The sequence below is a fragment of the Lampris incognitus genome, chromosome 5 (genome assembly GCF_029633865.1).
Source record: "Lampris incognitus isolate fLamInc1 chromosome 5, fLamInc1.hap2, whole genome shotgun sequence".
Lineage (NCBI taxonomy): Eukaryota > Metazoa > Chordata > Actinopteri > Lampriformes > Lampridae > Lampris > Lampris incognitus.
In genome coordinates this window covers 5,688,050-5,702,424 of record NC_079215.1, presented here as the reverse complement: position 1 = coordinate 5,702,424, position 14,375 = coordinate 5,688,050, and the positions used below count along the sequence as shown (strand labels likewise).

Here is a 14,375-nt window from a genome sequence, read left to right as displayed (position 1 = left end):
GAAAAGAGGAAGGCCAAAGAGGAATGTTATGGATGTGGTGAGGGAGGACATGCAGGTGGCCGGTGTGACAGAGGAAGATGCAGAGGACAGGAAGAGATGGAAACGGATGATCTTTTGTGGCGCCCCCTAACGGGAGCACCCGAAAGTAGTAGTAGTAGTAGTAGGTGGCCCAGTGGTTAGCACTGTCGCATCACAGCAAGAAGGTTCTGGGTTCGAAACCCGGGGTTGTCCAATCTTGAGGGTCCTCCAAGGTCATCCTCTACGTTAAGTTTGCAAGTCCTCCTTAGCTATGCGGCGGGTTTTCTCCGGGTGCTCCGTTTCCCCCCTCCATCAAAAAGACATGCATGTTAGGGTTTATACTCCTGTGTGCCCCTGACTGAAGCATGGCAAGACGAACTGGAGTTGGTCCCCGGGCGCTGCACGGCGGCTGCCCACTGCCCCTGGCTACACAGCTAGCATGGGCTAAATGCAGAGAAGAATTTCCCCACGGGGATTAATAAAGTATATCACAATAAAAAAAATATATATATAAGCATTCTGCTTTATGGTCTGCATATAAACTGTCCAGGACTATTTAAGAAAGACAAATTTCGCCACCGGACTAGCTTACATTTCATGGACTCTCTACGTTTCTTTTTCAGTGCTAACACAACTGTTGTGATGAGAAACTGTATATTATGTCGTCTGTGAATGTTCTCATTCATCCAGGTCATGGTTATCCAACTATCTAGTCAGAAATGCACGAACTGAGGAAGCCTCTTGGTTGAGAGGTGAAACGTCTTCACGGATATATACCAAGTCCAGTTGCACTTGATTCAACTCCTTTGGCCAGCTCTAGGAAGAGTCCTGGTGGATCCAAACTTCTTCCATTTACGAATGATGGAGACCACTGTGCTCTTCGGGACCTTCAAAGCTGTAGAGATTTTTTGTACCCTTCCCCAGATCTGTGTCTCGATACAATCCTGTCTCGGAGGTCCACAGACAATTCCTTTGACTTCATGGCTTGGTTTCTACTCTGACATGCACTGTCAACAGTGGGACCTTATATAGACAGGTGTGTGCCTTTCCAAGTCATGTCCAATCAATTGAATTTACTACAGGTGGACTCCAATCAAGATGTAGAAACATCTCAAGGATGATCAGTGGAAACAGGATGAACCTGAGCTCAATTTTGAGTGTTATAGCAAAGGGTGTGAATACTTATGTACATGCAACATTTCAGTTTTTTATTTTTGATAAATTTGTAAAAATTTCTACAAAACCTTTTTGACTTTGTCATTATGGGGTATTGTGTGTAGATTGCTGAGAAAAAAAAGGAATTTAATCCATTTTGGAATAAGACTGTAACATAACAAAATGATGGGAAAGTGAAGGGGTGTGAATACTTTCCGGATGCACTTTATATATAAATTCACTACCATTTAGTTCGTCATTGACTCGTTTTGGGCCAGGGCATCATCCAAAGCGGCAGGATGAGGAGCCACGCAATAGTCATGCTCTTGCAGGCAGCTGCTGTCAACCATGATCCATCTCATTGCCAGAGGAGACCAGAGCTGGCAGAGGGGCTACAGCAGGACGCTCTGGTGCACCCACACACGTAGCCTGGGTGCGGGTTTGGAGTACTTATTCCACGCTGAGTGTGGGGACGGTGTCCTTATTGAGCCCCCTTCACACCTGTAGCTGGCACAGCGAAATCACCCAGCTCAAAATGCCGACTACACTTTTTTACTCTTGGTGACGGTAAATGCATCCCTCCGAATCTTCGCTAGCCACTTAGCTCTTTCCTCGCAGTTACTAGGGAATGAATGGAAACGTAAAGAGAATTACGGCGGGTCCGCGGTGGTGTAGCGGTCTAAGCAACGGCTTTGTGTCGATGCAGTTGCGCACTGGGGTCCGGGGTTCGCGCCCCGGTCTCGTCAGATCCGACTAAGGCCGGACTCGGTGAAGCAGCAATAATTGGCAACGCTCCCTTCGGAAGGGGGCGGAGTCGGCGTGTGTTCGTCACATGACTGCGTCTGTGTGCGTCGTAAAAAGCAGTGCTTCGGCCTGGAGTCGCCTTGTCACGAAAGGGGCGAGGTGTCTCCTTCGAGACTGCTGGCCGGAGAAATGCAGTTGGCGAACGTATGAAGTATGAGGGTGGGTGTTTGAATTAGAATAGGGAGCGATTGGCCACTAAATTGGGAGAAAAGGAAAAATCAGAAATAAATCTATAAAAAAAAAGAAAGAGAGAGAATTACAGCGAGCCAAATTCACACTCTGTGGCACACGACAGTGCTCAGCGGAGCCTGATTCACGGCGCTGATACTTGAACACCCATTTTTGCCCTGTTTAATTCATTGATTTTTCGGGCGAAATTGAGATTTTGGACGGGTAAGTTAGCGGCTACCTAATGATTCAGTAGGACGTAAGCATCCGGTTGTACCGGAAGTTCTTATGCAAAGAGATACACCCGGAAGTTCCGCAGCGCGACATTAATTCACCGAGCCTATTCAGTTTCTGGATGCTAAAAGCTTGTCACTGGTCATGCGAAAAGTAGTGGACAATGGACGGAAAGCGCTAAAGATTTTGAGAGACTGTTATGCAGGCAAAGGTAAGCCACCTATAATTAGCCTTTATACAGAACTGACCTCCCTTCAAAGGTCAAGCCGGAAGAGTGTACATGAGTGTTGGTGTGTTGCCTGACGGTGATTCATTAAAACCGGCAAAAGCTAAATAAAGCCTCCATCGCAATTGTGTACATGGTCTGACATTTACATGGTCAAACTTGCGTTGTTTTTAACAGTTCATAATTACATTTACCAAACATTTACCGAATATTTAAAAAAAGTTTTTAAATTAACATAAAAAAGTCATGGTGGTTCAACATGGGGTAATTATACTGAACATGAAAGAAGTGCTTTCAATTAACATAAAAAGTCATGTTTGTTAAACAAATAAGAATTTTGTATATTGCACATAAATTATTCTTAAAAACATAACTTTAATACGTGCAACCGATGTACATAACTTTTTTTTAATATAAATCCAAGCGACCTTTTTTTCCCCAGTGTGATGTGTGATGAAAGCACCTTGCTGAATATGGAGCTGCCAGGGAAGAGGAAACGAGGAAGACCAAAGAGGAGGTTTATGGATGTGGTGAGAGAGGACACGCAGGTGACTGGTGTGACAGAAGAAGATGCAGAGGACAGGAAGAAATGGAAACGGATGATCCGCTGTGGCGCCCCCTAACGGGAGCAGCCGAAAGTAGTAGTAGTAGTGCGATGAAAGCACTGATAACTGATAAGACCCAGTTATTGATTTTCCAAAGTTTTGTGGATATCAAGGGCAAAGAACTTAAGACTGAGTTGTTGAGCCTACTCGAACTCACAGAGAAATGTAGTGCTGACAACATTTCTAAGGCCATCGTTGACCATGTTGATCGTGAGAACTATCCAACCAAAAAGCTAGTCAGTTTTACATCGGATGGTGCCGCTGTGATGCTCGGACACAACCAGCAGGGGGAGGGCAACGTCGCAGCTAAGCTAAAGCAGCAATTTGGAGAGTTGTTTGTGCAGCATTGCGTGACACAAGGACGGGTACTAATGTCTGGAGGTGCAGAAAAAGAAATACCAGTCTTTGTAGAGGACACTATAAACGCTACGTTGTCACAGTTCAGTGGCCCAGCGAGAAAGAAGGAGTTCTCCCACATCTGTGCTTTAAATGATGAATTGTTATTCGTCCTTCGCAGCGACGAGGACCATCTAGTCATCCTGTGATGGATGACTGATGACTTGCGCGATGATTTAAGTGATGAAGAGTTGCGCATCATCAACCCCGCTCTCTCGTCCGAGACCACGTACTACCTGTGGCAAGACTAAGCGAGACGACTGGCAATGGAGACGGATGCAGATTTTTCCTCAGGGTTTCTCCCTGAAGCCTTTCCCCGTAGACGAGTACACCCGCAAAGCAGTGAAGGTTTTAAATCAGAGTTTTCCTTCTCCTAGATGAACTGCCTGACAAGGCTGATGAGCTTCATCTACCCGGGAAATGATGAAGAATACAACCCCCTGGTCACTCACACAAAAAATTCGGTGGCTGATCCTTGCAGCCTGTGTAGAGCACTTCGTGGAACTTCGAGCCAGCCTCGTCCTACAGTTTGAGAGCATTGCAAATGGAAGCGAGGGTTCTGTTCGCTATCGACGAAGTTGCGGTACATTTGGTGACATGCTGCACAATCCCAAATTCATTCTGTACTTACTGTTTCTCAACTGGATTTTTCCACTGCTGGCTAGAAAGAACGAGAAACTACAGAAGGAGAACGTGAGTTTGTACTCTGCCTAGAATAATGTAACCGAGCTATTTTCTCGCCCGGTGCGGGATTCGACACGGGGTGTACTGCACCACAAGGCGACATCACTAACCGCTCGACTAAAGGGTCAGACCCTCTAGTTCAGGGGTGTCAAACTCCAGGCCTCGAGGGCCGTTATGTATGCAGGTATTTGTTGCAACCATGCACTACACCACCTGATTAAACTAGTTCCTTTCCCAAATCAGGTGGTGTAGTGCACGGTTGCAACAAATACCTGCAGACACTGCGGCCCTCGAGGCCTGGAGTTTGACACCCCTGCTCCAGTTGATCGGCCAGTGGGTCTTATTAGTAGTTTGCAGTCGTCACCCTCTCCCGGAAGCGCGCCCTCGCACTTTGTTATTCCCGCGCTCCAAAGAGACTTCTGAGGATCTGCACACTTCTGGATCCCACCGCTGCCACCAATGTAACCGAGCTGTTTTCTCGCCCGGTGCGGGATTCGACATGGGGTGTACTGCACCACAAGGCGACATCACTAACCGCTCGACTAAAGGATACAATAACATCCGGAAATACATGCGTGTAATTCTGAATCCATTCCTGTTGAACAGAAACGACCACACCTGGTTTACTGATCCGAGACACTTGACAATTCCAAACGTGAGTTTGAACGGATTCATTGACGAATTCAAATGTGAACACCATCTCTCAGATTCAGAGATACTGAACTTCAACATCACGTTAGTCAACGATGCAAAGAAGCTACAAAGTGCCTCTGGGACGAGATTCCCAGAAAACAAATGCTCTTTCTTGATCCCCTGAACCCCAAACCCAACATCACGCAGAGGTTTATAAAAAACGTGTCTGGTCCCGAACTGCAGTCACAGTACCTCGTCTTTTGCGAAGATGATGGCATAAAGACATTATTCATGTCTGACCGATGCAGCAGTGACCTGGTCAAATTCTTGTGCCATCTGTTTGAGAACAGCGAGGAGTACAATGGACCGAGCAAACTTGCAGCACTCCTGCTCACATTAAGCCCAGACACCTGCAGCTGTGAGCGAGGTTTCGGTCATATGAACGCTGTTAGATTTTAAATACGAAATAAACTTGGAGCATGCCGCATTGATGCCTGTCAGGATTGTCACCTGCCCATATACAACGGCTGACTTTCCAGTCTGCAAGTTTTCATCATAACAAGGTAGGGCACTGCTTCTTCATGTCAGAAATACTATCATTTTAAAATCATGTAGTATATTAAAACATGTAGTATGGCACATTGTGAGGTCTAGCATGCAATTATTTGTTTTGGTAATATTTGACCACTTCACATTTTCTATGTCCGTGGTAAAAATCGCATTTTGACCAAAAAGGCCGTCACAAGCCGACCCGGTGATGACCCCTGCACTGGACACACGTCAGTTGGGGGGGGGGGCACATCCCAATTCAACGTTTTCAAGGCAAAATATTATTTGCCTAATGTTATTCATTTTTAAGGGTATTTAGTGAAGCCAAAGAAACAACTTTAACAGTTAGCGACCAAACCTAGCTCTCAGTTGTGTTTTATTGTCTTCTCAATGTGAAGACACTCGAGGATAAGGGAACAGATTAGATGGGTTTAACCTATTTGCATAACTGTACAGAATTTTATAGCCCAGGAAAATGTGCTGATAAACTTCCACATGGAGGTTGGATTCATTTAAAAGGGACCTCTGTCCCAGCTGGATCTCAGACTTGTGAGGGTCATCATCGACAGCAATGGCTTGGCTGATACTTCTTCTCCTGTCGCTATGGGCTGGTGAGTATTCAGTAATGTCTGCCTTGTGTGTCACACTTCTGATGATTCATGTTACTTTTTTTTGCGTTTACCTTGTCGTGTTTGTATTGTTGGAACTGAGGAATGTTTGTTGAGTTAATTTCATGTGTTTCAGCGGAGGGTTTTGCCAGCACAGCATTCCCATTATTCACATTACATCAGATTACTGCTTTAAAGAGTACTATCACCCCAATTACCAGCGGTGCGCTGCCCCTTTGTCATCTTTAAAAGATGCTCGGGGCGTCCGGGAAACGTGGCGGTCTATTCCGTTGAACACGGCCATCGCCGGTTCGAATCCCCGTGTTACCTCCGGCTTGGTCGGGCGTCCATACAGACACAATTGGCCGTGTCTGCGGGTGGGAAGCCGGATGTGGGTATGTGTTCTGGTCGCTGCACTAGCACCTCCTCTGGTCAGTCGTAGCGCCTGTTCGGGGGGGAGGGTAACTGGGGGAAATAGCGTGATCCTCCCACGCACTACGCCCCCCCCCCTGGTGAAACTCCTCACTGTCAGGTGAAAAGAAGCGGCTGGCGACTCCACATGTGGTAGTCTGCAGCCCTCCGAGCATCAGCAGGGGGGTGGAGCAGCGACCGGTAGGGCTGGGAAGAGTGGGGTGATTGGCTTGATACAGTTGGGGGAAAAAATGGGGGACCCCCCCCAAAAAAAAGATGCTCAGAGACAGGATTTTCTTTTTTCTTTCTTTCCAAAATATCACCAAAATAACATTCAATCTTGAGACTTGTTTCATGTGCTCGTTAGTAGGTCACGACTGAAGACTGAAAAGGGAAATACTGCATCGATGAACAATCAAGAGGATTGTTAGTTACCTTGTTTCCTTGTTAGTTACCTTGTTAGTTACCTTGTTTCCTTGTTAGTTACATTGTTTCCTTGTTAGTTACCTTGTTAGTTACCTTGTTTCCTTGTTAGTTACCTTGTTTCCTTGTTAGTTACCTTGTTACCTTGTTTCCTTGTTAGTTACCTTGTTTCCTTGTCAGTTACCTTGTTACCTTGTTTCCTTGTTAGTTACCTTGTTTCCTTGTTAGTTACCTTGTTACCTTGTTTCCTTGTTAGTTACCTTGTTTCCTTGTTAGTTACCTTGCTTTTCAACATATAATGAGAACTTACTGTTTATTCTATTGCACAAAATATTTGGTGGGTCCTGGGCCTAAAAGTGTCTCCACAGGTGGGTGACGGCATGAGAAAGATGGGAACCTCTGTGTAAAGGACAGAAGCAGCATTTTTTCCTCTTAATTTATCAAGAGTTACCTCCAAGAACTGCTTCATATCTTCTTTCAGTTTCAAGATACTTGCAAACTGGCATGTTGCATCTTGTTTTGAAGAGCATCTGTACTCCTTTTTTACTGATCTTTCTATCGATCAATCTATCTATCGTTTGATTTGTTCATTGATAATATTTTTGTCAGTTTTATTTTGGATTAGAGCAAACTCTGGTGAGTCATGACAGCTATCAGCTGTGTTTGTATCCTCCACGTTAGCAACCCTTCAGCTCACTCGGTGCTTTTCTCCCCCCCGTGGCTGATCTCCTCTCCCGTTTGTGTTGCGAGTAATTGGTGGACAACGCTCCTTCTCCTTCAGATGTCACTTTGGGAGGTGTGGAGAAAAGGATCATTGGAGGTCATGACTGTGGAAAAGATGAACGGAAGTTTCATGTCCGTCTGAGCATAGGTGGCCAACTTGAATGTGGTGGATCTCTGATCAGTGATAAGTGGGTTCTAACTGCAGCTCACTGCTGGCTTAAAGTGAATGATCAGAGGTGAGAAATGAATAACTAACTTAAAACTGTGTGATAGTGTGTGACTTTCTCTACGATGATGTTAAGAGAACTGATCTGTATCTTAAAGGATGTTAATGGGCAGGAGAAAACAAGTTTAGATGTGTTATCCATGATGAAGAAAGGGACAGAGTTTGCTGAACTGGGTTTTTAACCTCCAAAATGTCAGGAGTCTTGAAGCAGAACCAGGAGTACATCCATCTGGTGGCACAAGACAAACGATAGCAGAACACAAGATATATATGGAAGGTACAAATAAACATGACATCATGCTGCTGAAGCTGTCGACAGCTGTGACAGGGATTGCACCAGTGGATCTACCCGACTGTACGAAGAGTGTTGTACCTGACCCAAAGAAGTGAGTTATTTATTCATTTATTTATTTTACTTGACTAAGTCTGCTGAAAACATACCATGCTCTTTCCTGTGATTGGCTGCTACAAACACAATTCCACACGAAGACGTGGATTAACCAAATAAAATTACAGTCTCCCACAGTTGGCGATGGCGATATTAAAAGATTGTGGTTTCTAACCTTCCAACTACGAGATGTTTAAATAGCTCTTAGCCTCCATTCCATCCACAATCATGATGCCATCATTTACAAGCAGTCTGGATTATCTTTGGGGCTGCTTTTCATGGGAATGAATTTCTGTCATGTCTTTTGCCTGATTGTAAATGTGCCCAAATTCACTTCTTTCTTTTTTTTTGGCACACATTGTTCCACAGTCCTCAAACCAGCGGTGGGGTCAAAGTTCAGGTCGCTGGCTACGCTAACTATGTTGGAAAACCTGGAGAGGTAAAAGCAGGTAAGGTTATGGTGGCACTGCAATCTAAAGAACACAGTATATATGTTTCAAATACGCTGTGAGTCCTAAATCTGTCTCATTAGCTTTATCAGATTATGCACCCTTCCTCTCTCTCATCTTTAACACATACAAGCTATGGCTGCTACTGCAGATACACCATGTAGACAGTGTTAAGAAGATGACGTTACAACAACTTGACAAGCACAGATCAGGCCTGGTCATTATCAGGGACTCTACACGTTTTCATTTCTACTTTCAATTTTAAGTTGTCATCTTTACAATTCATTTTTAGTCCTGATCAGTGACGGGATTTTGGCTGACATGAAGTCTTTACTGTCTGTAGTTGATATTTGGTCTTCATAACCAGGACTGACTGCATATAACGTTTTATTTTGTTAGTGAGCACAGTGGAAGTTATTTCATTGCAAAACCATTTGCACCGGTCGGTTTCTGCAGATACAGAACTCCAGCATCCTCTCATCACCGTGTATTTTTCTAGACATCCCACAACACCTCCCTGCCACCCTGCAGTGTGTCGACATGGAAACGGTTGCGTGTGACGACGATACTGTTCAGGGTTTCGTGCGGCGCCTTTTGTGCGGCAAAACATCAGGTGGAGTTGATACCTGTCCGGTGAGTAAAGTTTTTCTTTTCCAAGAACTATAATCTCACGGCTGCTTGCTGAAAAAATTGCCCGGAGGAAGATAAGGAATATTTGGTTGCACCTTTTGAATATGTCAAATGAATGGAGAGAGAGAAAATAAACAATGCCGTGTGGAAAGTTTTATTTTATTTTTTTCAAATTCCTTTGACTTTCAATGTGCTCAAAAACTAAAGGTGGCTTTTACCAGGAGTGAGTATTTCACTTTTCTTAAAAGCAACTTTGATGCCGCTTTCCAAGACGTGTTGCTCTCTGACTCCATCTTCTCTCGGTGCTTTAGGGGGATTCTGGTGGAGGGGTGGTGTACGACAAGAAGATTTATGGTGTCCACAGCGGGAGTGGGACGGCGATCTGTAGTTCACCAGCCGACTTCATGGATGTCTGCAGGTACTTGGATTGGATCAAGACAACTATCCAGGGTTAATGACTCATAATAATAAAGAATAAATGTTGAGATCTCTCATCTCCCTACAAGAACATGTTGTCATTGCTTTCTTCTCTTTATTTAAGTGTCTCATTATTAGTTTCGCTGTAATGTAGATACTGCTTTGCTAATGGAACAATGCAGTTTGCAGTGAACACTAGTGAGGTTTTCTCACCTGTGTCCTGTTTCACAATGCTTCACAGAACCAATGAAAGGACAGGAGACAAGTGAGAAATGGCCTGTGAATAAAAACACAGAGTGATTAAACTTCAGAAAGGTGCACACGGGCGTCCGGGTGGCGTGGCGGTCTATTCCGTTGCCTACCAACACGGAGATCGCCAGTTCGAGTCTCTATGTTCCCTCCGGCTTGCTCGGGCGCCCCTACAGACACAACTGGCCGTGTCTGTGGGTGGGAAGCCAGATGTGTCCTGGTCACTGCACTAGCGCCTCCTCTGGTCGGTTGGGGCGCCTGTTTAGCGGGGGAGGGGGAACTGGGGGGAATCCCACGTGCTGCGTCCCCCTGGTGAAACGCCTCACTGTCAGGTGAAAAGAGGCGGCTGGCGACTCCACATGTATCGCAGGAAGCCAGGGGCATAACGAGGGGGGTGGGTGCAGAGGGTGCAATGCACACAGGCGCTGCATCAGCGGGGGCGCCAAAAGGCCGTATGCAAAAAAAAGATCATAACTAAAAATATAACATGTAACTATATGCGGCGCATGTGTGCATTACACCCTCTGCACCCCCCCCCCGCTGCGCCCCTGCAGGAAGCATGTGGTAGTCTGCAGCCCTTCCCGGATCGGAAGAGGGGGTGGAGCAGCGACCGGGACGGCTCGGGAGAGTGGGGTAATTGGCCAAGTACAACTGGGGAGAAAAATCCACAAGAAAAAGGGAAAATAAAAGCTGCAGACTTTACAGAGTAAATGTGTGAGCAACAGTAGCCTACTCACCAAGTCAGGCCAAGTGTGTTCGGATCAAATCAAGTGTGGGTTTTTTAGTCAGGCACACACGTGTGCAAATGAAACAAAGGAGGCTTCTCACAGGTCCCACATGGTGTAACAGTTAACATCTGCTGGACCAAACAGTAGACCCGGACTTCATATGGGTCCAGCATTAGACAGGCAGCAGCATCCTGGCTCGCTCGGAGATCTGAGCGCCCAGGCCTCCACCAACTGCACATCCGCGTGTCATGCCTCTCTGACGCATGGGCCAATACCCTGCAGGGCCGCACGGTGGCGCAGTGGTTAGCGCTGTTGCCTCACAGCGAGAAGGTCCTGGGTTCAAACCCCGGGCCATCCCAGGTCCTTTCTGCGTGGAGTCTGCATGTTCTCCCCGTGTCTGCGTGGGTCTCCTCCGGGTGCTCCTGTTTCCTCCCACCACCAGAACCAGAATCAGAACAATGGGCTAAAAATCACTATTCAATTCAATTCAATGCAAACTTTATTGCAGACTCGGGGTCCACAGCAGACAAAGACAAATAGGTAAAAGACAAACCCCAGACAATACAGAGTAAACACAATAAAATAACATAAATGGAACAAGTCAGTGTGTTATAAGGAGGCAGCTATACCAGTGGTCCCACAGCCGGGCTTGGTAGCGTGTGGCCCTGAATCTTATATTAGTCAAACTCTTGATGTTCACATATCAGAGTCATTGGGCCGGCAAATACATTTATACATAAGATTTCTTAGAAGAGCCTGAAAGGTACTGACTCCTGCAGCCACAAACATTTCACTTGCACTACACCATCTGGGTCTTTTTAGCAGTATCCTCATGGCATCACTATAAGCCACTCGAAGCCTCGGTAAGCTTGCTTTTTATAGTGTGACCACAGGGGGGCAGTATAAAGTGGCGTACGATATGTAGTGTGACCACAGGTGTGCAGTATAAAGTGGTGTACGATATGTAGTTTGACCACAGGGGGCAGTATAAAGTGGTGTACGATATGTAGTTTGACCACAGGGGGGCAGTATAAAGTGGTGTACAATATGTAGTTTGACCACAGGGGGGCAGTATAAAGTGACGTACAATATGCTCTGAACAGAGACGTCTTCACACTAACTGAACACATGCCAAACTTGCGTGAGGGTGTTTGCTTGTGCATACATCATGCGGCATTGCCTATAAATATCATCATCGTCTGTCATTTGTTCAGTAATATGGTGCCCAAGATATTCCACCTTATTACACACCACAAGGTTACTATCAGACAATTTAAAATCAGGAAATGTTAGATCAGTGTTTCTCAACCCAGTCCTCAAGGAACCCCTATCCTGCAGGTTTTCATTGTAACCCTGCATAGGTAGCCCTGATTGTACTTACTCGACCAATCATCTCGCAGCACTTAATTATGCAAGGTGTGCAACAACTGACAAAATTAATTGCTGATTGTTTTAATAACTACAAACAGGTACCTATTCAGGGTTGCAAAGAAAATATGCAGGATAGGGGGTCCTTGAGGACTGGGTTGAGAAACACTGTGTTAGATGATTGACCTCTTTGGTTCTGCAGATCATGACAACACTCTTCCTAGCATTGTATTTGATAGCATGCTGCACACCATACACAGAACATATATCAAGGAGCTGCAGGAGAAGCAAACAAAAAACAGATGGACTCTGGACGAGCGGCACATACAAGTCGTACATGAAGCCCAACAACACGCTGCAGTGTGTCCATAGAGAAAGCGACCACCCACCCTCCGTCCTGCAGAACATCCCAGAAAGCATTAATAGAAGACTCTCAAACTTATCACCTAATGAGTCCATCTTCAATGAAGCTGCACCGCCATGCCAAGGTGTATTACAAAAGAGAGGCTACAATTCTAAGCTCAAATACAGCCCACCATTACACACTGACTGCCAGCAGACCAACAAAGGTAGCGGAAAACGAAACATGGCCTGGTACAACGCCCCCTACAGTGATACCGTGGCCCACAGTTTGTTTTTAAACGTTTGAATAAGTGCTTCACCCCGGACCACCACCTGAGGAAGATATCCAACAGGAACACCATCGACATTAGTTACAGCTGCATGCCCAACATTCAACACAACATATCGTCCCACAACCTGTCATGTACCGGTTTGGCATGTAAGGGCACCCGTATGTATGTGACGTCACCTGTTGACGTGGGGAGAAGCGCGAGGAATATTGTTCGGGCAGTCTTGCAATACGGTGGAATAAAGCAAGCCACGTTAGGCATTGTGTAATAACGGTGTGCCTAATAATTTATTATTAATGACACCTAAATAAGCATATAGGTGGGAATAACGGATCAGAACAATGGCGACGAGTGATGTACCGAGCCTAAGCTAAGTGATGAGCTTAAGTTCGTAACGTTTAGTTAGATCTGAAGTGTAGCTAACAGTTGTAGCTAGCTAGCGCGGCAGCATGGAAAAGACAGCATGCGTACCGGCGTTTGATTGCTACTCCGACCCGGCGACTTTGGGGCCGCGGTGGACAAGATGGCTAATGTCATTTGAACTGTTTGCTGATGGGAAAGGTCTGATCATCGATGATAACACCGAGGATGCAGTGAAGCAGCGCCGGAGAGCAGCACTTCTTCTGCATCACGCAGGTCCAGACACACAGGACATCTTTTCTACTTTGGACGGCACCGGAGAGGTGACTGATTATGATGCCGCTGTTGCAGCTTTGAACAGATATTTCGTGCCTCAAGTAAACGCTACATTCGCACACGAAGGACACTTAGGAATTGTCGGAACTAAACAGCACCTCAGGAGCAAAGTCTGGTGGCCAACAATGGACAGAGCAGCCGAGAGACATCGTAGGTCATGCCACGGATGCCAAGTTGTTGCTCGGCCAGACGCACCGGAACCGTTAAGACCAACAGAGTTACCAGAGGGGCCCTGGCAAGATATTGCCATTGACTTACTCGGACCCCTGCCGACAGGTGACTCGATTCTAGTTGTAGTTGATTACTACAGCCGCTACTATGGGTATGACGTGTTAAAGTCCACAACCACGTCAACAGTGATAGACAGTCTAGAGACAATCTTCAGTCGACATGGACTTCCCGTCACACTGAGGTCGGACCAGAGTCCTCAGTTCAAATCAGAGGAGTTCAGTGAGTACTGTGACACCAACGGAATCAAGCATGAGAAAACAACGCCACGATGGGCGCAGGCGAACGGCGAGGTAGGACGTCAAAACGCCTCGCTGATGAAGAGGATTCGCATCGCTGTTTCAGATGGACTCAGTTGGAAGCGAGAACTTAGAAAGTATGTGTCAGTATACCGGAGCATCGATCACGCGACCACAGGGAAGAGTCCCGCGGAGCTGCTCTTCAAAAGAAAGATGAGGGGGAAGCTGCCAAGCATCACAGCAGCACACGCTGATCTGGAGGTAAGAGACAGAGATGCAGAACAGAAAGGACAACCAAAGATCTGTGCAGACGAACGGCGTCACGCCAGGTACTCGGATGTCAACGTCGGTGACACGGTCCTGGTGAGACAAGAAAAGACTGATAAACTGACAACACTATTCAACACAACGCCACACAAGGTGGTGAGCAAGTCAGGAAACCAAGTTGTCGTCGAATCTCCAACCAGAGCCAGATACACACGGAACAC

The 14,375-nt window shown here is 46.1% G+C and overlaps 1 protein-coding gene across 1 annotated transcript; it reads left to right on the top strand.

The window, feature by feature from the left end:
* The first annotated feature begins 6,033 nt into the window (after positions 1-6,033).
* Positions 6,034-10,072, top strand: LOC130112371 (trypsin I-P1-like). Its single transcript, XM_056279707.1, has 6 exons — positions 6,034-6,083; positions 7,696-7,873; positions 8,061-8,249; positions 8,621-8,700; positions 9,200-9,333; positions 9,642-10,072. The coding sequence occupies exons 1-6, from the start codon at positions 6,044-6,046 to the stop codon at positions 9,783-9,785; spliced, it is 765 nt and encodes a 254-aa protein (XP_056135682.1). The 5' UTR covers positions 6,034-6,043; the 3' UTR covers positions 9,786-10,072.
* Positions 10,073-14,375: the final 4,303 nt, after the last annotated feature.